Source organism: Crocodylus siamensis, chromosome 7 (assembly GCF_052110815.1).
Source record: "Crocodylus siamensis isolate JL-2025a chromosome 7, ASM5211081v1, whole genome shotgun sequence".
Taxonomy (NCBI): domain Eukaryota; kingdom Metazoa; phylum Chordata; order Crocodylia; family Crocodylidae; genus Crocodylus; species Crocodylus siamensis.
Window position 1 is genome coordinate 66,266,641 of NC_143401.1, and position 27,350 is coordinate 66,293,990.

Here is a 27,350-nt window from a genome sequence, read left to right on the forward strand (position 1 = left end):
TATTTAATTGTATTTTGATAATTTTTTTCGTGAAGATGCTTTTTAAAAAAAATACCCTATATATAAAGATAATTTTAATTTAAGATATGTTAAAACTCAAATATATCATCATGGAATAGGGATTATGACTTTTAATTATATACTATTTCAGACAATGTATTCATATAACCTTTTTAGAAAAGTATTATAAATAGGTCGCAACATGAATATATTAGGAGCCCAATCTTACAGGGTGCCCAGAGGCTTCTTTATAGATTAGTAAAGATTACAGAAAACCACTCTTACCAATGGGATTTGATGCTCAGTGTAGAAGATCGCATTAAGCATCTCTGTGATGCTTAATTTCAGTTCTCAAACTGTGGATTTGTGTCTCCAGAGATAACATCCCTATTAACAGCAGTATATGGAGATGAGAGGTAACAGACAATACCTGTTAGCCCTATTGCCTCTCTGCAAGTTTGTGTACAGAGTCAAGTCCTTACCTGTCTCTAAAAGTGCAGTTTCAAGAAGTTAACTAAAACAGAGGATCTCAAACAACAAGAATGTACTTTCTGTGTTAAAAAAAAAAATAAAAAAGATTAAATTGAGGCTTCCTGCCCAGTGATTTAAATCCAGTACTGTCCAGCTGGGGAAATAGAACTTAGCAGGAATACAAAGTTTGAATAAGTTCAGTTCTGATCTAAAAATAGAAGTATTCATTTTATTCTTGGATTTTTTTTCTTTCAGTTTAAAATACTAGGATCTCAACTAATGATAATGTAGGAATTTGTGCCTAACAGTTTTGCATTCAAAATCTGTGTATCTACCTATCTGTTTGTCAGTCAATATTTTGGGGCATTTAGCTGAGGCAGATCATTTTATATTGTTTTCACCATTACTTGTTTTAATTGTATATTAAGAATCTCATAGAACTAATATATAAAAAAATTGTCTCCAGTTAAGACCGCTCAGATTTTTTTGCCCCTGAATGTATACATTTAGAATAGCTGACAGGCTACAATGTTCAGTTTGAGTTAACAGCCCTTAGGCTTTATCTTTTACCATTAACTCTGCCCATCATTAACTGTCCATTTTTTTCTTGTATATATTCATTTGTTTATGAATGCCATATACCTATATGGTTTAGTTGCCTTTGGGTATAAAATGGAAACTTCGTATGGGTGCAACAAAGGTTAAATACTAGTCATAGTGTATCAGCACATGCATTTAAACGTGACTACATTTAAAGCGTATTAAGCGAATTTTTAATTTTTTTTTTTGCAAGTGTCTACACGTGCAAGGACTTGGCGCTAAAGTCCCTGAAGCCCTGCCACGTGCAGCTGGGCAGACCCGACACTAACTTTAGTGTCAGGTTGGGTCTACACATGCATTAAGGAGCTTTAACTATCAGCCTAATTTTGCCATTGTAATGCATATTAAGGGAACACGGGTGTAGACCCATGCCTGTAATACACATTAAATGAGGCTAATGCACATTAACACATCTCATGTAGACACACCCATAGTTTAACTTGCAAATCTGTAGTAAATTCTAGGGCCTCTGGATTGATTGTTTGGTTTTCAAGTAATCAAAGGTAAAAAGCATCCTGGCATAGGAAGAGAAGACAACGCTTAAGCACAGTGATGATAGTACAATTTTCAAATTCTTATTGTAAGGTAAAACTGAAAGAGGACTTTCAAAAGTGTCTCTTTGTTTTTATGCAAATATAAAATATAGACGGGGATTAAAGGTTAAAAATGTTTTCATAGTATACAGTATTGCACCACTAGTGGGAAAAGTAGTATTTTACCATATTGCCTTTTGGATCCAGTTGATAAATGCTTGGCTAGCCTTCTGAGTTTGTATTAGTATTGGCTGTGCTCTTAAGAAACATTGAGGAAAAATGAGGCAACATCAGTAATATTGGAATGCATTCATTGTGTTTGATACTCCTGCTCCTGTCTACACATTGACACTTGATAGTTGCATTGCTTTGGAAGCAACAGTGAATACCTTTCTCATCAAATCCATCATATTTGCACTCACTTAAAGAAACTCAAAGAAAAAATCTTTTTAAATGCATTAGATAGCTGTATATGTATGCTTTCTATACATCTTAGTTAGCCTGTAACATCTCTACCCTGGCTTCTGTCTGACATCAGACTAACACAGCTAACTACCTCTCTGCTCATGGATGGCACCAAACTCAACTGAATGAAGTGGACTACAATCAAATTAACCCTCTCTCTCATTGAAAAATGTCAGTGAAATTCTGAAGGTTACTGATGGGCATGCAGACTATCTGTCCAATACATTTATTTGTTGTTTTAAACCAGTGATTCTCAACCAGGGTGCAAGGTTTTTTCAGGGGTGACACAGTGTGCTGCACAACATTAAGAGTGCAAGCACCTACACATGATTTATAAGCTGAACAGATTTCAAATATGAATTCATAGTGTCAAAAGCATTTAGACTTTTTCTGGTCTTTGAATTTTTTGCAACAAGAATTGCTCTATCATTTTTCTGTAGTCAAGAAACAAGTGCAAGCTGGGAGCTGTCATTTTCAAGGAGTGCCTGGAGTATAAAAAGGTTGAGAGTCACTATATTAGATACTGTATTTTTCCAGTTATAAATTGACCTTTTCCCCTCAACAAACCTCCCATAAAAATCACAGTTAAACAATACAGTATGTTGGTATGGAGCCATTACCATACAAGAGCAGATCACTGCATTGGTACTCTTTTTTGGGGCAGCAGAACAGATAACCTCACTGGCCTTTAAGAGCGTTGCACAGGGTCATCTGCTCTATTATTATGGCAGCTGGCTGACAGGCAGCATTCCCTCTAAGCTGTGCGGCTGCACAGGCACACCTGGCAGCATAGCATGAGCACACCTGCACAGCCGCGCACCACACGGCTTAAGAGGGAACGCTGCTGACGGACGCAACTCACGTAGGGAAGTATCACCTTGTCTGGGTTACCCAGGTCACCATTGTTTTGCCGTTCCTAGGGGTCTCCCTAGTTTGCTCCACTGGAGTGGGGGTCAGGTAGAGCAGAAACTTGTAAGCCCTAAGGGCCCTGTGGCAACTTGAGGCTTCCAGACCTTTGGTTACAATGCAGGGAGCAGAGAGGTGGAAAGTGTGTTCCCAGCTCTGGGAAAGATCACCACTAGAACCATAGAACCAGGAAACAACGCGCAGTGACCTGGAAGGAAACCATGTACAGTTGGATATGTTTAAGATGTATGAGTTATTTTTACAGTGCACTGTTGCATTTATTTGGAATAGACTAGTGATTGTGAAAATTTTTAGTTTAGTCTAGAAATTATCTAAGCTTAAATTTTAAAATAGTTACAAGACAGCTAAAAAACAATGTTTTGTTCTTCCAGGTGCAAGTTAGCCAAATTTACTTAACTTACACTTTTAGGAAAGGTCAAATCTGAGCTGATACCTGCACACAGCTGTTTTATAAATATAACCACCCACTTTCTCCTTTCCTTTGAAACATTAGGAAGATTTGTATTTTTTAACTCCTAAAACCAGAGCTGGTTTGATTCAAGGTTTCACCTCTGCACCTCATATGAAGTTTGAATCCAGAATTGCAAATTGAATCTAGCCTTTTCCTAAGTAACTTTTCCTAAGTAAACAGTTTCCATTTAACTAAACAACATTTGCCTTGATACATATAAACATGGAATTTTAGGCTGAAGACTGAGTGAGTCTTACACAACATTATCTGTAGAACAGGTGTTTTGGTTTTTTGTTTTAGTTATTTTTGCTTTTAGCCTTTTGGTTCTTTCCTTGGTTGTTTCATCTCCTGTTTGATTGGTTTTTTTTATAAGGCTTATAGTAGTTCAAGAACGTAATAGTGATCGACATATATTTGGCAAAGCTATTTATTTTCCAACTTATGAACTTGAAAATGTAGGATCAACTTTATACACAAAGTTTTTTTATAATCAGAGCAGTAAATAATTATAAATTACTCTTCACTAATCAAAGACTACAAAGTAACACCAATAGAAATGATACAGTTTATAGTACTGTATCCATTACTGTGGTTTCAGTGTCTTAGGGTGCTGTTTCTGTCTGGATGAAATGTTTCAGAAATGTCTGTGGTTGCTTTGCCCTGCTCCTGGTCAAATCTGATCTTTAGGCCCAATTGTATTGCAGTATCTGTAGTGGTTGTTAGCAAATGACCCATTCCTTTGGATAAAGATCATATAAATGCATCATCTCTGTCTTTGATACTGTTCAGTCTGAGTCTGTGATTGAACACTTGAGAGCCTTATAAGAGGTAAATGTAATCTAAGAAAAACGCCATTTATTCCAGTAGAAAATGCTTTCCTGCTTTAAAAAGAATACATTAATTTTAAATCTCTTACTTGAAACAAAAACATTTAAGTGATTGATAAATGTATGTGTCCAGTTGTGGATGCCTCTTATCTGATCAGAAAATCATCTCCTTCGCAGTTTCGGTGTCAGAACTGCTCATCTTCGCAAGTCTGCTCACAGGATGGCACTTTTTATCAGGTAAGAGGCACTCACGACTGAACATATTACAGTCACTAAGGTTTGGTCAACACCTCTGCTTTTACGCATATTGTTGCAGAGGGTTTTTCTTTTTTTTATCTTCACATTACAAAGCTCCGTGAGCAAAACTTGGACACACAAAGATCTAAGTATTCTGCATATTCACTCATTGTAACTTTATTGAATGAATAAAATCCGCTTGGGAATTATTAGGTTTATAATTTTTTTTTAAATAGACTATTTATCATCATGCAAAGCTGATCAGCAGAAAAGTAGAATTTTTCCCACTTTTGCCTTATCCCTCTCCTATAAACTGCTTAGTTAGGGACATAATGGGTGCATCTACATGAGATGCTAAATGCGCATTAGACTAATTTTGCTGTACATTAGTGCATCGCACACAAAGTTTGATAACGCACAGTAGACTTTGTTGTGGCACTTAATGTGAATTAGACCAAGTGTTCATCTTCACTAATGCACAATAGCACCAATTACAGTGCATTAAATTAGTACTCCTAAGAGTTTCAAAACCAAGTATAGGCAAGCAAAAGATGCTATATTGGATGGAGAGTTAGTCATTTCCAAGACAGCAATTCTTATAATTTCTTTCGGACCTTAAAACTCAAATGGTATGTTCCATTTTCTATATTATAAATTAGAGATGGTGTAACGTTGAGTCTCCATATTATAGCATGCCCAGAGTCCAGAATCTGGAGCCTAAACACAGTGGTCAGATTTATGTGTTCTCATTTGGCCTGTTTTAAGGACCTTTTCAAGCTGCACATTTGGATCTGAACTTCAATCCAGCAGTTTCCCCTGGCCAGTATCTCTTAAAAATTACTCAGATGTGGACTAATTTTTTTACATTACAATAGAAGGTGAAATTTTGCTACACTTTCTCTTTGTAATTATACTGAATTCAGTAGAGTGACATGACTAGGGACAGAAATTACACACAAACAAGTATAATTGATCAGAAACCAGTTCACGTCTGTAACGCAACAAAAGTTCAGTAGGCCTGAACTGCTTTCAAAATGGCTGAAACCATTTTGAAAAATAAGATAAACCTGGATGGATGTAATATTAGACTTAACTGATTTAGGTTAAATCGGTTTATTGAACTAACTTCTGTCCCAAGTCCCCTCCAGATTCAAGTCCCCCAGCATCCCAAAATGCTTTGCACCTGCCCTGCAACCCCCTTCTCACAGGGTGGGTAAGCTAGCGTTGGCCCAACCCTGTCTTCTTTAGCCAAGCAGGGACACATTCTCTAGTGCCCTCTGACTTATGCCTTAGGTCACTGCAGGCATATTGCTGCATTTTCAGAATCAAAAGTGAATGTCTGTTTACTTATTGATTCAATTTATGCAACTTAGACTAACCTGCAAAGATTGAAATGATTCCGCCTGGGGCTTTTTGACAGTCTGTACAAATTTGTACCACTACTTTTGTGATGCAGCACCCTTACTTGTGAACTTTGCAGTGGGACACATTGTCCCACTGCTTCACATGCTGCTGGGAGTCTGTCTGGGGTATGGGATGTCTCAGTGCAGGTCACAGATGTACTTCAGAGACCAAAAAGACAAAAAAAAAAAAAAAGAATAGAAAAATCACTTCTATTGTGGGGTTTGTACAATGAAGCTTTGAGAAATCAGATACCTAAATCAGAAATATTCAAAGTAGCTTGGACAAAAATACTGTGTTCTCATTTATATGTAATAAATGCATATTCAAACAAAACTCAGTAAATTAAATGTATCTATGCAGGATACCACTGCTATATGGTAGCAAAGAAGCCACCACATCTATGGTTTAAGACTCATGTTTCAAATCAATACTGTTTTCTGCAAACAGTGCATTTTCCTTTGAATGCACTGAACACTAACAAGAACTGCACACGAGACCTGGAGGTGGTTATATTGCTGAAACTTAAGCCGAATCCAGATGTGCAGGTACGCACAGTTTGTGGCACCAAAACCTCTTTGCGGCATCACAAACCACATGTGTTGCATGTTAAACCACACGTGGTGCTGCTAATTTGCAGTGCTGGGGAAAATTTTCTACCAGGATTTCCTGGTAGCAAAAAAAATAAACCCCCTTTAAAAAAAAAAAAAAAAAAAAGCAGTGCAAAGCTTGCCAAACTGTGGTGTGCCAGGACAAATGCAGAGACAAGGGAGGAGGCAGTCCTAGGGTGCCTGCTCTCCTGTCTTCATGTGCCGCTTCCCAGCTTGCTGGGGCACAGGGTGCCTCAGTGTGAGGGCTGCCTGTCTGGCTGCCTGTTAGTTAGATAGGCAAGCCCCCACACTGAGGCGCCCTGTGCCCCAGCAAGTTGGGAAGGGGCACATGAAGATAGAGCAGGCACCCTAGGGCTTTGGGTATTTAAAGAATGAGGAAAAGAAAAGTAGTGTTTAATGATAGCATCATACAGCCTCTTAATAATTCCAAATGCACATTTGTTTTAAATGTGTACCTCAGCTGTGGTTACCTCTGCCAGCAAAGCTTGAGGCTATTCCATGCTACTGTTAACTCCATTCTATTGCTGACAAAATAGCCTGTTCCTATTTTTGCATTAAAGAGAATACACAGTGGAGTTGAATGGAAAAAATGTGACTTAAATGAAAACTGATCTAAGTTTTCATCCTGGAAAATGTAGATTAAAAATTATTCATTATGTAAAATAGAATTTCCAGCAGCAAGTATTTGGAGCTTCCATTCTCTCATGCTTCCTATTCTCCATTGCAATACAGTCCAATTTATGTATCCAAATAGTAGTGGTTGCATTTTACTATGCAAAATTAACTGCCTGAATGAAGTTGAAAGGGTTCTTGTCAGGAAATTTTAGCCTTTTTCATGAAATCAAGTGACTGACCTGACTTTCAAATGAGATGAGTGCTCCCTGCTCCCATTAGCTAGAGCTGACTGCAGGTAGAAGGTCTATAGTTCTATAAATTGGTCCAGCTACATCTTAGAATAACGTGTTTTTATTAGTGAAGGTATAAAGATATGTTGTATTTGTTTTGCTTCAAACTCACTGCACAGAAATAAGAGGAGGATTTTTTTTCTATGAATATCCAGCATATATGGCATATAATTTGTAGGAGTAATATAGCATGCATATTGTTTGTGCCTAACAAAATTAACTAGTGTACAAAGCTTTTCACTATACATTTAGAAAACTGACTTGAGGTTAAATGTTATTGAAATGTATAGAACAATGTTAACCTGATGGTAACTATAATATGCACAGTCCTGGAGAAGGGCCTTTAACTATTCTTAAAGTATGATTTAATTGCATCTCGTTTGTATTTTATGCGAGTTATGTCTTCATGTTATACTTGTCTGTTTTTGTTGTTGTGTTTTGTGTTTTATTTTTAGTCTTATCCTATGGTACTGCAGTATCGACCCAGAATTGACTTCGGCTAGACCAAAGGTCCAGACCATACTGAGATGAATTCTGCACTATTGTTTACCCATCGACAGATTGCACAATGAATGGATGTGCCTGGATTAGGGGGACACAACCAGATTTTCAGCATGCAAATAAGAACCTTGTCTTTCTTAAAATTGTCAGTTGTTGTTTCTATTAGAGCAAGCCAAGTGCCATTCTGCTACTGAAATGTGCATAAGATATTTGTGGTATCTTACAAGTGTGCTGCAAGTCATAGCCAAAATCATGAAGTGTGCAGTCAAGATTCAGAAACTATGGAATATTTTGCCTGTTTGTTTAGAAAAAGTTTCTGGTCTTCATGTTGATTACACTAGCAAAATGGCCAAGTGCTCATTCCATGTCGTGTTGCAATTTTCACACAATTACTATTTTACTGAATATTGTTGTATAAATGATAGAGTACTGTACAAAAAAATAAGGATTATATCTTGAAATATTTTGTATAGAAAATATATTTAGAAAAGTGGTTATTGTGCCACTACCTTTCTCTTGGTAAGCTTCTGATAGGTCCAGGTATAGCTCACTCATGAGTGTGCAGCAGTCCTTATGCTATGAATGATGTGTACCCTAGGCACAAGAGCAGAACACAGTAATTAAAATGCCTAAATAGTTTGCCAGTATCACTTAAAAACTTCATAACCTTTGAATGCACGGTTTTACAATTTGTCTAAAATTGACGATTTGAGATGCAGGTATTTTAGGATAATGGAAGCTGGCCAGATTATGGTTCTTCTAATAAAGTGTTTGTAAAAGTGAGGTTAAAAATCATTTAAATACTAAATGGAAAAGTAGCATTTTCTCTGTAAGGTCACACCACATATCAAAATGTATATATTTTTGTCAGTGGCGTTCATATTCAGGTTTTCTTTTTTTTTTTTTAAGGTGTATCTACATCAGACATATAGTATATGTAAAAAGAATACGAAGTGACATATTTCAAAACATATAGCTTTGATTATATTAAATGTCTGTTGTGGTTACATGGTGTTTAGAAGCTATTGAAGATGTATATAATTATTTACAGTCAAAGCTAGTTTCATTATAACAAAAGGTGATGCAGTATTGGAAAATAAACAGTTTGACCCAAATACTTGGTTTTTCAGGGTACTTTCCCCTAGGAACTAGTATCACAGTATAATAGTTCTAGTGTAGAACATTGTGTTGAGGTTTCTGGTAACATTGCTGGGAACACTACTGCATATGTTTTCTGTAGTCTTCCATTGTTTTAGCTCTGTTTAAAAGTCATAATGGCTTTTTTACTTTAAACTGCAGAGAAAAATACAGTTAAGTAATGCTGAATATGTTTTAGCTGTAAGTATTGTATATTACCACTTGTTTTCTTGCATAAAACAAAAAGGGAGCAAGTTAGGCTTTCAGAAGTTGCCACAGGGTAAGTTAGTCATGCTCAGAAAAAAGCAAACAATAATAAAAACCCCAACTCAAGAAACATGGGATCAGAGTATTTAAGGCGATAGGATATAGGTTCTATAGAAACGCAGTCTCAGTTTTTAAATATGTAACACATGTAAGTGCATTATGCATGAAATCGTGGCCCCACTGAAGTTGTCAGTTTTGTCATTAACTTAAGCAGGACCAGGATTTCACCTGTGTGTACACATCATGTCATATCCTACCTTTGTATTCCAAAAGTCATATAGCAAACAGGAGCAAAAATGCATAGCAGGTAGCATTCTGTTTAGCAATCTTACCATTACAGGTCAAGATTGCCCTATTGTGCTAAAGCATTGTAGCAGGAGGAAGCAGGCTGCTTTCATCTGTAGGCACGTGTTGATTGTAGGGCTTGCTTTGCCCATACTGTTGACAGAGCTGATAAGACGTTCCTCATAGGTAGGCCTCTGTCCTCTGTGGATAAGTGGATTCTTCACAAGCACAGTACTTTTCTAGCTGGATCTGTGTGCAGGATCAGGGTCTAAATGCACCTTACAATTTATATATACAGTATTTTTACACCAGGAGTATTTCTGTTATGGTTTCACTTAAAAATGAAGGATTTGGTTTCAGTTCATGTCAATATTACTAATAATAATATTTTTAATGTTAATTTTTATTTGGTTTAGGTAACAGTTTAGCAATGTACTTCCTATTTTGGCAAATTTTGGACCACCCATTGACATTTTTTATCAGAAAAACAGCACTCAAGTTATCATTTTAAATCCATTTTCAAACATTTTACATAGCTAAGATTTTTTCATTAAATCGGCAAATTCATATAAAATATAGTATGACCACTGAAATGTCTTACTGTATTATGAAGGACTCTGAGTTGCAACCAATAAGGGGTTGGATGGTTATAATGACTTTCAGCATTCCAAGTTCAGTGAGCCATAGATTTAGCTTGCTCGGAGTTGGTAATTGCCTTATTTTATAATATGTTTAATCCAACACAGATTGGATAAGAGAAGGCAGATCTTCACAGTAAGCATGGACATTACTGTCGGGCATAGTTTTATTGTTCCCAGTTGACAATCGCTGCCTTCACTGCTTATGAATATATATGATTTAGCTACCTACACTTAAATGTTTCTGTTTTAATGGCACAGTGCCTGATTGGTTAAATACTTCTTCTAGGAGTGAGGTGCCAACCAGATGCATATCATGCAGCCAGTATAACATAAGAGTGACTTCTGCAGGAAATTTCTTTTTTCTATATGGAACATAAATCACATGTGTATATTTGATTATCCCTGTTGACGCATTTGTGCCAATTAAATATATGCAAACACTGTAGGAATAAGAGAACTTGTGTACAGACTCATGTGCCAAAGATGAGTTGTAATGAAGTAAGCACATGAGTATTACGTGAAAATCACACAAGGGGTGCATAGACATGTACTAATTCAATTTAAGGTGACTTAACTAAGTCACTTAAGCCACATCAGAGTATACAAATGTACAGCTCCTTGACATGGTGGCAACCATCTTGTGAGCTAAGTTGAATTAATTGATGCAGCTCAAGATAATACACCTTGGAAGCTTATTATTGAGCCACAGGGGACTATGAACTAGAATTTACTAGTTGTTCTACCTTTAATTATTCAGGAAAGATTGTTTCTCTTTCAAACAAGTGTCTATAAGTTTTAACCTTCTACATCCAGGTTAGCCAATTAACAAAAGTCAATAGTAATACCTTTTGTTTGACTAGAGATCTGTATGCAGTATTTGTCTAGTAACATATGTATTGTAAGTTAAGAGTTTACAGAATAGTAAGATCTCAGATGCAAATATAATACAATTAAATTAGATTAGTCTGATGCATATTACATATTGTACTTGTACAGTGCCCCAACACTATGTCCAACTTTACAGTCTAACAAACACATGGGTATTTCCTTCTTGTCTAAATAACCACTCAGTCTTTAAGACTTATTAGTACAATAAGGGATATTCCCATGAATATTTTCAGGATCAAGTCCTAAAATTATGTCAAACTCAATGTAAGTATGCTCAGCTAAGACATAATTACTATCTAATTAAAATTAAAATGTGATTGCAGTCTTTTATAAAAAATGAATTTTATATTGTTGACTCTTATGGTCTTAAGGAAAATGTTATAAGTGCCTGATTGCTGATACAGCATATCTTTTAGACCAACATCCTACACTTTGAATGATAACATTTGTTTTTGTGTATTAATGAATTCGTTTTTCTCCTAGTGAAACAACTATAGAAAGAAATATATTCTGTTATTAGGCAATATAAATATTGTAGAAATATATTACTAGAGACTATTTAAAAAGGATGACTCTCAGACTGTATTAATCTTACTTTTTGCCAGGTAGTAACCTTGAATTCTGGATCCTGTGTTTTTCCTTTAGTCTGAGACTTTTTGGCTATACTTCTCTTCCTTTTATATATGCTAAGTATAATTCAGTCCTAGCTAATGCTGTGGGGAGTTTACTGTTCTTCTTTTGGACTTTGGCTATATTTTCTTTGTTCAGCACAGATGAAGATACAGTTCAGGACTTCCACTTCATCCATTCCAGTTGTAGCTGTTAAACCTGGAATTAAGAAAGCAGCAAGTAATTTTTCTCTTGATCTCTCTTCTCTCATAGGAAACCAAAATGTGCAGGTCTTTGCTTTCTAAATAGAACCATTTGTTGAGTTCCTTTGTTCCATTTGCGTTCTACTTCCCCTTCACCACAAAGGTCAAAGTACTCCATTTAGCAGTTACAGAAGGATATTCCATGTGGTGTCCTCAAAAGCCATAACAGCCAGCTCAGCCAGACTGTAACTGATTTAGGTTCCAGATAAGCAATAATCTTCTGATTCTCAAAATCACATACATGGAATTTTGCATTAAGAAATGTTTAAGTGAGGTATTAGCTGATTACAGGGATTAACCAAAGTTTTCTAAGGACTGGTGAGTCCTTTTTGTTTTTGCTCACAACAAAGATATTAGAGAATGGACTCTTTTTTTTTTTATTTGTGAGCTAAGAGGGAAATGGGTCTAAATCTTCCTCATTGACCAGTTAGCTAGTTTGACAGTAATAGTTTGATGCCTGTCAAATAAGTGGTGTTGTGGAGGATATTTTCCATTCTAGCTACTTCATTCTCAATATTAAGGAATCCAGACAAAAATTTCTATTCCTCAGAATAGGCTGGATTCTCTAGATCTTTTTCTTATTTCATGCTTCAAGAAAATGAATAGGTATACAAAAAAGATAAAATTTGGGTAGAAGGATTCTTGATGGCATCTCAAATTGTAAGTTGGATGCAACCTTGCCAGCTTGGAAAAGTTCAGATGCTGACCTTCAAACTCAAAGAACATGTTATGATGTATCCAGCTTCACATGTAATCCATGGGTCTTCTAGTCTTATGCATACAGACGATTTCATGAACAAGACTGAACAAAATAGTTTGAAGGATTTCTACGAGCAGTCTGGAGCTATTCACAATAAGAGATGCAAAGGTACCTACAGAGTGATTTAGTCTCTTGTTTAGTTGTGATGGAAGCCCTTGTAACAATAGAACCTCCTCCTGCAATCTTGAGTGTAAAATTTTGAAGGCCTCCCTTAGAGAATCGCACCTGGAGAACCATCAAGTTGTCTCTAATGCAAGTTTTAGTTCAGTCTGGCAGCACCATGATTATGACACACATTTACATGAGACTAGTTAGAAGACCAAATCTAGATACTGAAGTAAAGCAGCTTCTCTCCTGTGACTAAACTAATCTCTTCTGCAGTGCAACAAACCACATAAGGTCTGTCTTATGATCTTTTAAAATTTAGCTCTTTGAACTAATGGTATCTACTTCCCTATATTTCCTTCCTGTAAGATTATTCTTCCTGGTTGCATCATATTAGCTGGAAGAGGCTCAAGAAAATCTTTGTAAGAAGACAGACCTTACTGCATTGTTTATGAGGGCAAAATAGTTCTTTCTGCTCTGGAGTCTGTCTTGAGGAAGACTAGCCCATCCATGCCTCAAATGATCATTCTTTATTTGTTTTGTCCAAAAACTTCAACATTTGGAGGAGAAAGCATGATGGAATGTTCTAAATATGGAAACAGTGGTAAAAGTATACCTTAGTAGATTTGGTCAAGTCAAGAAGTTTTGGTTTGGTTTGGTTTTAAATGCTTTGGGCCTAAGTTATCTAACTCTTCCTAGGCAGATGGAAAAAGTAATTCCTTCCTAAAGCATATTCAGTTACAGATACATTATAGAAGGGATCAAAACTTACTTAGCATGTCCCAGGATGGCTTCCAGAACACACAGGGCTGGAACCACAACAAGGAAATATGGAAAGTTTCCACTTGGTAATCTATCAGCATTTTCAAAGCACTATATATAAGATTTACTTTTGCTCACCAGTTGAAGCATCTTCAGCAGGAATGTGGTCCCAAACAAACTAACACTACTAATTTTAGGGGAGGGGGGAAATATTTTTCTTCTTTTCATCTCCCTGCTCTTTTTTCTGTCGTGTTCTCTATATCCCTGACATCTGGAATGAAAGACAAGAGGTCAGGATCCAGAATAGCAAACTGATTTACTAATAGGTTTCTTATTTACCAGGATGCTGTCCATATCCTGAGAGACTAGTAACTATGTTAAAACACTCCACAAACCTGAAAATTAGTTAGAGCTGCCTGGCAGGAGAGATGTGGTTCCATACTCAAATGTGGGAGAGGCCAGAAATCGGAAGAACTAGTTTTAGTGATTACATTAACTTGAACCAAAGAGTGGCATTAGATTGAATTTGTGTGCTGGTATGATCCATTCTACATACTTTTTGGTAAAGTAACTTTCATGTGTGTTTTCTAACAAATATTTTTAATGAAGCCTAACAAAATGTGACGGTTAAGAGTGTGAAATGAGCATAAGTAGTTGTTTCTGGGTTTTTCTCTAGGTAATGAACGAGAAATCAGGTGACAATCGAGAAAATGGTTCAGTAAAATTGCTGCAAAGATAAAACATATATGATGCTGGCTATGTACAGAGGTTGGTATTTTTTAAAAAAGATAGCAAAAATGTTTACTGTCAAAGTGAGGTATATATTTTGTGATGGTAGTTTATTCCTTAAAACTGTTTTGTATTATAATGTATGCTTACTAACATAGGCAGTTGCTGAGGGATTTTGGTTGAGTAGAATGAGTGTTGCTCTCTCTCTTCTTACGAAAAACCACATTCTAACTGACTTAAAATCACTCTTTGCTTCTGACTGACAAAACTTAGTTTACCCGCAAAGATTTTTTTAAAGTATTTTTTTATAAAAATAATCTGATTGCCTAAAGAATTTAAGAGCCTTTTTTATTACCAAAAATTATCCATCCAGAAACTGACTGGAGCAAAGCATTTTGGCACTTTTTTGAGGAGTACTGTTGTTATCTGCCTAGTGAATTAGTGCATCTTGCATTAATTGAATACATCTTATTGGTAAGTAGCTGTGCATGTCATCAAACTACATCTGTCAGTTTTGTGGGGGTTTTTAATAATAGATTATGGGAATTAGTGTAAGGATTTTGTTACCAGTCCATAGATAATAAGAGTGGCTCTTGGAGGTCATGGTTAATGTCCATTAATGAGAAAAAGCGCAGAGGCTTGCACAACTGATGTGTCTGCTATACCTGGCCTATGAATTAATAAAATACTTCAGCGTGCTGTCTATCTTGTAAACCTTCCAAAGCACAAAATATTCACCAAGCTACTTTTGGGTTTTCTGGTTGTAGTTCAGTGTATTTTGGAGGGTGGAAAGGGCAGACTTGGAGGATCATGAGAAACATAATACATTTTACAGATTTTTATAGCTATTTTTTTAATAAATAGCATTGCTTTCCATAACGTCAAATTACTGATTAGCAAAAACATCAAAGATATTTTATCTGTTGTGTGGTACAAAATAGATAAAATAAAAGAAATATGATTAAGCTCTTTCTTTTCTTTTCCAGGAGAGTCCTAAACTAAAATAGAAAGCAACAGTACAGTTACTTAAGGGATTCTTAAATCTGCCAGTTTAAAAATTTGCAATAAATATTAATTCTTACTTTTTTTCTAGAATAGAAACTTCCTGGAATAAGCATTTAGCAATGCATAATTTTAATTGTTCCCCCTATTATAAAGTCAGCCATTAGAAAATATTTTGCATTTTTAAAAATCAGTGCAAAGCTTGAATTGTAAAATGTTCTAGGTTACTGAATAGATGGTATAGTACTCTAAATGGGATTTTGTTTGGATGGGGCTTAAGTGTCCTTATATAAGCTGTGATCCAAGTAATGGTAAGAAAGACAGTAACTATGTTCTAAGGCTTCCTTGCATCTGGTCAGTGGCTATCAGTTTTTAATATAACAGCCCTCACAATGCTTAAGAGATCATAGAACATATTGTAATATTATGTTGCTGATTTTCTTTTAAAATATAAAATATTTTAAGCTTTTTGTCAAAAGTGGTAACATCTTATTACAAATAAACCTTTTTGTGGTTGTAAAATTTAGCTTATAAATCATTCAAATTGAAGTGAAAAAAGAAGGTCATTGTTAATGACTTAGTCTATCCTACTATTAAGAATATATGTATTTTTGTAAAGGAAAAGCACTTGTAGATATTTAATCTGTCCAATATCTATGTTTATGTTTTGAAAAAACAAAATGCTGCTTAGAGAATCACTTAAATATTTTTATTTTTGTGCTCAAATGCATCCTTTGTTGATTTTATGGAATGTTTATTCTGTATAAAGATGTAAAGTTATTACAACTGGGCTAAAAGCATTTTATATTTGGACTTAGCCAGGTCAGATATATTTGGCTACAAAATTCACTATATCATCAGAAACCTGATTACAGAATTTATTATGATGGTGCTGTTTTTCATCTTTGATATTAGCCTTGTCCTGCTTTATAACATTCCTGCTTTATAGTGTTCATAGCATTATAACAAAATTCTAATCTCTTTGTGATGGTCACATTCCAATGGATGTTTTATGGTGTATTTAGACATTTCGTTTACAGTCTATAGAATTATACAAACCGTAGAGTTGTCTGTAAAGTTGTAACAAAATAATTGCAGTAGGTAATAACTAATTTCCAGAGTGGGAGAATGGCATCCAGGTTTAGTCAAGCAGATAATGTTTTTCCAGAGCAGGGGGACGTATCTGGTACTTAGCATTTATGAATGCCGTACCACAGGAAACAATTGCTATGATATATACTTGTTATGATTGCATCATTTGAGTTACTAATGCATAGTTGGTTGTACCAATGGCACTTTAAAAGAAATAAAACAAACATTTGGATAGTCCCAGGAATTAACTTGCTTTACATGGTTTTGAGAGATTATGGCTGACAGACTGTCCCACAGCCATCTTGTTGCATGCAGGTAAACATTGGTAAAGACAATGGCCATTACAGAATAATTCAGTCTTTACTCAACTGGGACCCTTCCCATCAGTGGAGATTCTGCCTTGGTCTGCAATCGTAGATCCTGATGCAGAATCAGAGCTGCTGATTTGATTTTAGTGGTGTTACTTTGTTTATACCTTCTTAAAACTAAAATGTGAATATGGCTAAGAGTTTCCACTTTAACCCTAACTTTATTTACTTGTGTGGTTTTATGCTTCAATTTCTAGCATTATTTAAACTTAAACTGTTAGCTTTCTTTAAGTTTGAGTTCTGTAACTCTTCTGAGTGCATGAGTTCACAATAAATTACATTACAAAAATAGCCACGTATACAGTAACATGATTATTAAATAGTGGGAGGATTACAAATCCTGAGCAGACTACAAATACATGTGACAACATTATTGTATTAATTATACACATGCTTTTCTAAGTTAGTAAAGTGACATATTTTTAAAATATAACTTGCATATTTTACAGTTTAAATTTTTTGTTAAATACTACTTAAATCCATGTTAATTACTGGGAACTTAGCATGTCAGGGCATACAAAGTCATGTTTTAAAAACTCACATCCATGTTTTGTACTACGATGCATATATTCCAGTGCTCTAGAAGGGTTTTTTTTAACAAATATGTATTTGTTAACTAAAAAATAAACACAGGGTATTCTCCCTTGCTTTCCCAAAGGTCACCCTGGAATATTTTTTTTCAACTTAGTTACAAACTCGTAAACTGAATGTTGCCCTGGAAAAGATAAGTTCATAGCTACAATAGTAAAAAAAAATACTTTTCTAAGCAGGTGCTGGTAAATAGGTGTCATTTTGGTAAAATCCCTCATGGGATGTATATGAAAGCAAAGTGAAATGAGTTTGTTTGTTTGGGGTGTTATCTACATTTGTAAACGAGATGAATTTTAATACAGTAGCTCATGCAAGCTCTCTGAATGGGCATTTTAGAATCTTGTACATGAATTATTTGATATATGTGTGCTTCTGATGATTATTATGTATGCCTTGGTATCAGTGATGTTAAATTGAATGCTTCATGCTAATATCAGGAATGTGCCCAGTACCTTCGTAGTAGCCAAGAATAAATTACAATTGGGTATGGTCCATATGCTGCAAGATGCCTCTAGCCCAGTTGCATTAATCCTATGAAAAATCTAGATAAGCAAGAAATATAACTAATCTGCTTACTAGCACTGAATTGCTCCTTTCTCAAAGCAATAAATATATTCATGTTGTAACATCTGTTGTGCGGCCTACAATACAAGTTGTTTTGTTGCATTTTGTTTTCTATATAATTTATTTTGTGCAATAAAAAAAATCATCTGGGTTTATCTGAATTTTCTCTAGTGTGTAAAAATACCTGAATCAACGCATTTTCTCATATTAAATCTTATCATGCAGGTATACCATCAACTTGATGTAGAATTTGGCAACCATTATAGTTTCATAGTTGGTATGGTTGGATCATCAAGTCTGACCCCCTAACATATGCAGGAAAGAATGCTGGGGTCAAATGATCCTGGCTAGGTAGTTATCTAGCCTCCTTTTGAAGACCCCCAGGGTAGGAGCGAGCACCACTTCCCTTGGAAGTTGGTTCCAGCTCCTAGCCGCACTGACTGAAGTGGTGCCTCTTGATGTCTAGCCTGAATCTACCGTCAGTCAACTTATGACCATTGTTCCTTGTAGCGCTTGGGGGGAGGAGGAGGGGGGAACTCTCCCATTGCCTGCTGGTCCCCCTTGGCAAGTTTATAGGCAGCCACCAGATCCCCTCTCAGCCTTCTTTTGTGAAGACTGAACAGGTTCAGGTCCCATAGCCTTTCCTCATACAGCCTACCCTGCTCCCCCGATCGTGCGAGCGGCCCTTCTCTGGACCCTCTCAATGTTGTCCACATCCTTCCTGAAGTGCAGCGCCCAGAACTGGATACAGTACTCCAACTACGGCCTGACCAATGTCGCATAGAGGGGGAGGATCACCTCCTTGGACCTGCTCGAGATGCATTTGTGGATGCATGACAAGATGCAGTTAGCCTTCCTGACCAAGTCCCCACATTGGAGACCCATGTTCATCTTGGAATCAATAGTGACTCCAGGATTCTTTTCTGCCTCTGTGTTGACAAGAAGGGAGTTCCCCAGCCTGTAGGTATGCTGCTGGTTCTTCTTCCCCAGGTGCAACACCTTGTACTTGTCTATGTTGAAACCCATCCTATTCTCATCTGCCCACCTCTGTAACCTGACCAGAACTAGTTGTAGCCTGTCCCACTCTTCTAGCATGCTCACTTTTCCCCGTATCTTAGCGTCATCTGCAAACTTGAACAAGGTGCTTTTCACCCCCTCGTCCAAGTCACCGATGAAGATGTTGAACAATGTGGGCCTGAGGACTGAGCCCTCGGGAGCCCCATTGCCTGCATCACTCCAACTTGAAAATGACCCATCCACTACCACTCTCTGGGTGCGGCCCTCCAGCCAATTTGTTACCCATCTAACTGTGTAGGCATCAACACCACAGTCGCCTAATTTTTTAATGAGGATGGGGTGAGAGACAGCGTCAAAGGCCTTCTTAAAATCTAGAAAGACTACATCCACCACGACACCTGCGTCCAAGGCTTTTGTGACCTGGTTGTAGAAGGCAACCAGCTTGGTCTGATAGGACCTGCCTCTAATGAACCCATGTTGATTGCCCCTAAGCATAATCTACCCTGCTGGTCTCTTCCAGATGTGCTCCTGGATAATTTGCTCAAAGAGCTTCCCCAGAACTGAGGTAAGACTAATGGGCCTATATTTCCTGGGTTCTCTTATCTTCCTTTTTTTGAAAATGGGGACCACATTGGCCCTTTTCCAGTCCTCTAGCATCTTCCCAGAGTACCACGAGTGCTCATAAAGCTGTGCCAGGGGTCCTGCAATGACCTCTGCCAATTCCCTCAGCACTCTGGGGTGGAGATCGTCAGGATCTGCTGACTTGAGTAAATCTTGTCCCTCCAGAAGTTCCCTGACTAGGTTCTCATTGACCCTGGGTCTGGCTGCACCTCCCCTGGGTCCATCCGGAATCCCAGTGGGGGGATGTCAATGTCCCTGTCACTGCCCCTGTCCAAAAAAATGGAAGCAAAGAATCTGTTCAAAAGATTAGCTTTGTCATCTAGTGCTACCACCAGATTATCAAGCATATCCTGCAGAGGCCCTACATTACTCAAATGTGATGCTGTAAAAACCAGTTAAATGTCAGGCATTTGTTTCAAGAAGTCTCTGATTGATTCTGCTTTCAATCCTATAGGACATCTTGAATGCCTGCCTTGTTGGATATGGGGGTTGTTGACACTTATTCCCCCACCTTACGGTCAGGCTTTAATACAGCACGGCAGAAGGGAAGCAGAATGGATCTGAAAGACAGTGATTAGAACAGTGACGCATCATATCTACCTTTGTTACTGTATAGTTATATAACACCAGTGTTCAAAATCAAATCAGAAATGGAAGGCAATGTTTCGCCATATCTAATGATCAATGTACACTTAGATAAGTTATTCCAAATCAACTAAGTGATTAGGAGCTTTACAGTTAGCTTTATTGAGAACAGATGCAGTATTGTGTGCTTTCACAATAGATTACATAGTGTGCGCATGGATTAGTTCACTACAGTATCTTATACTCAGCTTTCACAGCAGTCCTCTCAAGTTTGTAATATTGGGGTTTTTTAATGACACATTCTATCTGAGGCATTGCAAGGGACAACCCTTGGGACAGACGTATAATTGCATTACTACACGAGTGTGGCAGGACCGTCCGTAGGGGTCCCATGACCTCCCCTAGTGCCCTTGCCTACCGTGCCAACCTGGGTCTTGAATACACCCTCTATCTCTCCCGCCATGTCTTTAATCTTATTATTAATGGGAGGCTGCCTTCCTGCCCTCCTTGGCATGGGGCTGGTCTCACTATACCTGGATTCTGTTCTAAGTAGCCCACTCCTTCTCAGGCCTACTCGATTATACTCGTTCCTTCTCTCCAGGACCTTCCACTGGGCTCGCCCCCTTCCGGGGCTTTCCCCTCCCAGGCCGTGCCCCACTGGGGTTCTTCCCGATGTAATATATGCGCCCTCTCCCGGGGCCTGTCTGATGTCCAGTATACACACCCTCTCCCGGGGCCTGCTCCAAGATACTCGCGCTCTACCCCCACACCGGGGCCTTTGCTCCCGCCTCGTGCGCTCCCCTGCCTGCACTGGGGCCCTTGCTCACACTCGTCACCCACACTGGGGCCTTGTTCGCGCCTCTCGCGCTCCCCTGCCCACACTGGTGCCCGTGCACGTCGCTCTCGTCGCCCGCACTGGGGCCTTCTACGCCCGACGCGGGCTTCCCAAGGTTGGGGCTCAGGTGGCCTGAGCCTCACCTGGCCCCCAGACCTGCCTTCTCGGGTCTATGCCCCACTGGGGCTCTTCCCAATTGGGGTTCCCAATTGAGGCTTGTCCCAATATCACCCCGCTGGGCTGGGGTTGGGATCCTGGGCCTGCGCCCCACTGGGCTTCTGCCTCTACCGAGCTCTCCCCGAAGCTGCCCACACTGGGCTGGGGTCAGGACACCCCCACAACACGGCACTCTCGGTGGTGCCAAGAACACCCCCACTTTACTGGGGAGCTCCTGCTGAGGCCTCCTCCACCCCTACAGCCTCACCCGGTCCTCCGGTCTAATAATCACAACAACCAAACCAAATAGAAACACAAGGCCCCTAGGCCGTAACACAAATCTTAGGCCAACCTGGCTGTCCTTCTCTCATCCCTGTCAGGGTTCTCTCCACCCTGCTCACTCTAGCAGAGCTCTTACTCCTTAGGCTGCCAGAGGGGAATTGCCTCTGGCCTCAGCCTTCTCTGGTTATGAAGGCCCGGCCCTGCCCTCTGACCGTCAGCTGACCCAATTAGTTGCTTTGGCAACTCACAGCTGTGCTGCCCTATTGAGTGGCAGCTAGGCCTATATCACCACTATCAGTAGCAGGCTGCTTAGTGCCCTGCTACACACCATTATCTAGTAGCAAGCGCCCTGGTACACACCTTCCCCCCTTTAGCTCACGACTCACTGAGCCACGTCTTCATTCTGGTTATTCCTCTTACAGTTGTCCTTCCAACTCATAGGCTGAGGTCCTCGTTCTTTGGTCTTCTTACTTCGGCGGAGGTTTTGAGGCGCCTCCTCCTCACCTTTTACCCAAGGGGCACCACATAGGATTTCTCGGGACCTGCCCCGCCACAGGCAGTCCCCCCCACATTAGCCAACCCTGGTGGATTGTCTCTTTCAACCTTCGAGACCCGGCCTACCTTCCTGGGGTTTCCTTCTCTGGTTGTTCTCCTCCAATTCCACTCCATCTTCACGTCTCTTGGTCTTCTCTTCTGAGCCTGTCGTCTCTCCGTAGCCTTCTGGAGATTCTGGATCTTACTCCAGATCTCCCACTGGCAATCTAGCGCTCCCAGGGCATCCTCTCTCCTCCAAAACTCCACCTTCCCCCAGCCTGTAGACCTTCCTCAGGGCCCCCTATAGATCTTAACATAGGCTACCCCTCTTACTTTCTCTTCAATAACGTTCCTTAGCAACTGCCAACTGATCTGTCTGGGGAGATTGTTCATGTAGACCTCTGGTCTTCCCTTCCGCTTTAGTTCCCCTTTGGGCACTAGCTTTTTATCCCTTGTTTCCTGCCCCTTGGCACTCCATGCTTTACTGGGTTCTACTTGCTTCCTCCTTGTCGGGAGTGCCCCAGGTCTTTGGCGTGTTGGTCTCTGCTCTGGGTCCATTGCGCCACCTGTCTCATTCTCTGGGGGAACCTGTACACTCTCCCCAGTGGCCCCTGCCTTCACCAACTCTCCTGCCTTCAGCTGTTCCTGGGTGAGCCTTACATCTCCTCCCTTCTTGTGCCGCCAGAGTAGCTCTCTTAGCTGGCTCAACTCTTTCATGTGCCTCCTCTGCCACTGGTTCCACCTGCGGTCCCAATATTCCTGAGCCGCCGCCAGAGCCTCCTTTCTTAAGGCTTTCAGTTCCTTGGTTAGGCGGCCCTCTCTCTGGGCACTCCTCACTGGCTGTTCCAGTCCAGCTCCCTCTCTAAGGTGTTCCAGACTTTCAGTGCTGGGAAGTCCCTATTTCATTGGGCCTTGCACCAGTTTAGGGCAGATGTTCCCTACTTGGGCCTCTACTTGTTTTAATGTCTCTATGAACACCTTTCTCTCTTGAAACTCCGCCTTAACAGCTCTTCCCTCCTTAACTAATTTACCTTTGAAATCTTCCAGCCTTGCTAGGGCCGTCTTCCTTTGCCCTCTGGTTTCCCTGACCCCTCGAGCTTCCAGGGCCAGCTGGTTATTGGCTTCCCTCAGCCCCTGTACCTTTTCCTCCAGGGCCAGTTTCTCCCCTTGTATCGTTCGTTGTCTGCGGCTAAACTCGTCTCTCTACACTGGCCACCTTTTAGGAGAGTCTCCCGTGACTGAGCCTGCTCCCTCATGCGGTCATTTTCTGTCTTTAGCTCTTGTATTTGAACTCTTAGTCCTTCGCTCTTCTTCTTACAATCTGCTAATTCCCCTTCTGAGTTGGCCATGAAAACTTGTATCTTTTTCATTTCTCTGTCTATAATCTTACTATTCTGTTCTGTTTGGATACAGCTTTCACTTAGTTCTTTTTGCAGCTGATCAACTATATGCTCGGCCCCCAAGCATCTCGTCTGCCATCTCTCCAGGTCCTCCTGGAGGCTTTCTACCCGTGTCCCTTGGGCGCCTATCTCTGCTGCTTGTGTCTCACTTGCCCGCAGCTTGTCCTGCAACTCCTGTGCCAAGTCTTCTGCCTGGCTACCTCTGCGTTGCCAACTTTCTAGCTCTTTCTGCAATTCCCTTATCCGATCTTTGCTTTTATGTTCTCGGTCCTCCGCACTCGCCCTTCGCGGTTTCTCCAGCTCTAGTTCCCATTCTAATCGGGCTACCTCATCCTGTAATTTTTCCGTCCTTCTTTGTTGAGCAGAGTGGTCAGGTCCCCGACCTCTCCTGTTCCAGGCCTGCATCATCCTAATCGCGGCCCTAGCCTCACTGGGTCGGCCTCAGCTTTTCCCCAAAAAACCGCAGACAATGGGTACAATCCTCCCAGGCCCCAATCTATCGAGCCGTAGTCCTACTGCCTGTCTACCAAAGTGTCCGCCTGCCATCCCAGCTCTAGGGTTCACTCTGCTCCTGTCACCACGCACAGCCGAGCGATCTTCCCGGCCAACGCACCACTGTGGCAGGACCATCCCTAGGGGTGCCGTGACCTCCCCTAGTGCCCTTGCCTACCGTGCCAACCTGGGTCTTGAATGCACCCTCTATCTCGCCCGCCACGTCTTCAATCTTATTAATGGGAGGCTGCCTTCCTGCCCTCCTTGGCACGGGGTTCATCTCGCTATACTGGGATTCCGTTCTAAGTAGCCCGCTCCTTCTCGGGCCTACTCGATATGCTCGTTCCCTCTCTCCAGGACCTTCCACTGGGCTCGCCCCCTTCCGGGGCTTTCCCCTCCCAGGCCGTGCCCCACTGGGGCTCTTCCCGATGTAATATACGTGCCCTCTCCCGGGACCTGTCCGATGTCTAATATACATGCCCTCTCCCGGGGCCTGCTCCAAGATACTCACGCTCTCCCCCCACACCGGGGCCTTTGCTCGCGCCTCGCTCACTCCCCTGCCCGCACTGGGGCCCTTGCTTGCGCTTCTCGCGCTCTCCGCCCACACTGGGGCCTTGTTCGCGCCTCTCGCACTCCCCTGCCCACACTGGGGCCTTGTTCGCGCCTCTCGCACTCCCCTGCCCACACTGGGGCCCTTGCTCGTGCTCGTTGCTCTCGTCACCCGCACTGGGGCCTTCTATGCCCGACGCGGGCTTCCCAAGGTTGGGGCTCAGACGGCCTGAGCCTCACCTGGCCCCCAGACCCACCTTCTCGGGTCTGTGCCCCACTGGGGCTCTTCCCAATTGGGGTTCCCAATTGAGGCTCGTCCCAATATCGTCCCGCTGGGCTGGGGTTGGGATCGCACCCCCCCCTTTCAGACCCACCTTCCTGGGCCTGCACCCCACTGGGCTTCTGCCTCTACCGAGCTCTCCCTGAAGCTGCCCACACTGGGCTGGGGTCGGGACACAACGCGGCACCCTCAGTGGTGCCAGGAACACCCCCACTTTACTGGGGAGCTCCTGATGAGGCCTCCTCCACCCCTACAGCTTTGCCCGGTCCTCCGGTCTAATAATCACAACAAGCAAACCAAACAGAAACAAGGCCCCTAGGCCATAACACAAATCTTAGGCCAACCTGGCTATCCTTCTCTCATCGCTGTCAGGGTCCTCTCCACCCTGTATCCGCACCCTGCTACAACGAGTCATCTCTGACAGAAATGACGAACTGGTGCCCAAGACTAATTCAGTCACACAGTCACATCAACAAAACCTCTTGGTCAGTAATATAAAAGGCTGTTGATTATATCTAAAAGAATTAGTATGGATACTTGGTCTTCATCCAAGATGAAGAGATCATCAGCCAACAAGAGCTTTACAGTATCCAAGCTTAAAAACATTCCAAGGTTGTTCAGGATATCTTAGGACTCCACATTCTGCAATTGCTTCATCCAACAGCCTTATCAATAATCACTAAAGAGGAAGAGGAAAAGTCAATATTTTACAAGATTCTTGGCATCAAAAGGAAATTTCATGAGAGAAGACTTAGCAATCCGTTCTTAAAAGTTGGTTGAAAGCACAGAGGATCTTTTCTAATAATCGAATCATTGCCTGACTAGTGGACTTCATAAGCCAACAAGGACATGTTCAATTCAAACCTACAGCTCATACAGCAGAATCTTCATGCACTTTCAGAACACTTGTGATTGACTGAGTGAAATTAAAGCAAAGAGGACACTATATTTGTACGCTACCAACCTCTCTCCATTTTTGGTTCTACGCAAGTCAGAGTGATCTGGCCTGTAAATAAATCCAAATTCCTCATAGAAATGCTTAACTTGACAACCCAGCAGAGATTAGCTGAATTCACCATGTGCTACAGTGCCTGGAAATGTCCCTTTCTTATTTTTTTATCACAAGATACCATGCATAAAATAAAGAGCATACTTTATTTAAGATACTGTAATGTAGTCTGTCAGCTCTTTACAATGTCACCAGCACCTGGTAAAAGCAACCAATCCAGTTACAAACTGATTATAGTACAGTAATCGGGAAGTCAGAAATGAGCAAAACCATTCTCCTTTGAAATGTTTAATCTACAGGGATAACATATACAAGTTTTAATTGTATATGAAACCAATAAAAAAAAATGGAAATTGCTGATCTAGAATATGATAGTATGTTATAACATGCCTTATTAATCAAACATGGGCTGGTTAGTGACATGGGACAGTTTGTTTACCAGACAATCATAGAAAAACAGGGCCAGAAAGACTTTGGGGGATGTCATCTAGTCCAATCTATTGCTCAAGCTAGTCTAGACAAATGTTTGACTAACCTGTTTTAAACCTCCAATGGCAGGAATTCCACAAACTAGGCATACTCTGTCCCAGTGCTTCACCAATTTCAGAGGTAGAAAGTTCTTTGCAATATCCAACCAAAATATCCAGTTGGTACTTCTTGTCTTGTACCAGCTGCACACAGACAGCAACTGATCGCCATTCTAGTAAAGCAACCCATTTTGTACTACAGCAGTATTGCTTTGTTGACTCTTATTCAGACCATGATGCAAAGATCCTAGATCAGGGATGGGGAAAATGGGAGATGAGGCTGGCAGCCAGACTCCATTTCCCAGCAGCTCTTGCCCACCTCACTATGGCCAGTTTTCATGGAGTCCCCAGGAGAAGCAGAGCCATGACAACACAGGGGCAGGGTTTCCACAGAGACCAGCCCCAGTGGCTCTGACAGGGCCACACAGTTGGGTGGGGAATTGCTCCAGGGCTGGGTCCAGGATCTTGCAGTGGTGACAGAACAGGCCAGAGTTGTGATCCATGGCCTGCATGCCCTGGGGGGCAGCAACGTGGGCAGGGGCTGCTGGGAAATGGAGTCTGACATGGGCCAATCCAACCTACAGGCCAGACTTTGCCTACCGCTGTCCTAGATCCTTTTCTGCAGGACCTCAGCCTAATCAGTTATTTCCCATTCTTCCTTTGTGCCTTTTCATTGTTCCTTTATGTGTTTACAAATTCACTAAGTTTACAGTCAGTTCCACTTTCCATGTCATTAATGAAGATATTGAACAGGATATATGAAGAGGAGACTGGACTGTCATCTCGCTGGGATTACCTGACTCCAGTTGTCTTTTCTGCCTAATGCAGGGAGGCTGGATCTAGCAAGGTCCCTTCCAGTATCAGATGCCTGGAGAACACCTCTTGAAACCCCCTCTCAACTCTTTGAGCATTTTCATCTAGCCACGTATGCACCAATCTTCTAGTACAGTGATTTTCAACCTGTGGTCTGTGGACTTCTGGGTGTCTGCAGACTGTGTCTAAGGTATCTGCAAAAGATGACTATAGTCAACCATGTGAGTACACACACAATTCAAAGGGGTCTGCACCTCA

The 27,350-nt window shown here is 40.7% G+C and overlaps 1 protein-coding gene across 14 annotated transcripts in view; it reads left to right on the forward strand.

Moving 5' to 3' along the window:
- The window catches only part of PCGF5 (polycomb group ring finger 5), a 104,950-nt gene extending 86,805 nt beyond the window's left edge, over window positions 1-18,145 (forward strand). For 8 of the 14 annotated variants that reach the window (XM_090057055.1, XM_090057061.1, XM_090057056.1 and 5 more), the window contains 2 exons: window positions 4,452-4,511; window positions 7,884-18,145. In XM_090057055.1, coding sequence (XP_089913181.1) covers window positions 4,452-4,511; window positions 7,884-7,931 — 108 coding nt within the window. In that variant the 3' untranslated portion in view covers window positions 7,932-18,145. The remainder of the gene's footprint in view (window positions 1-4,451; window positions 4,512-7,883) is intronic. The other 6 variants (XR_016443457.1, XR_016443456.1, XR_016443455.1 and 3 more) reach the window with 6 other exon arrangements.
- Window positions 18,146-27,350: the final 9,205 nt, after the last annotated feature.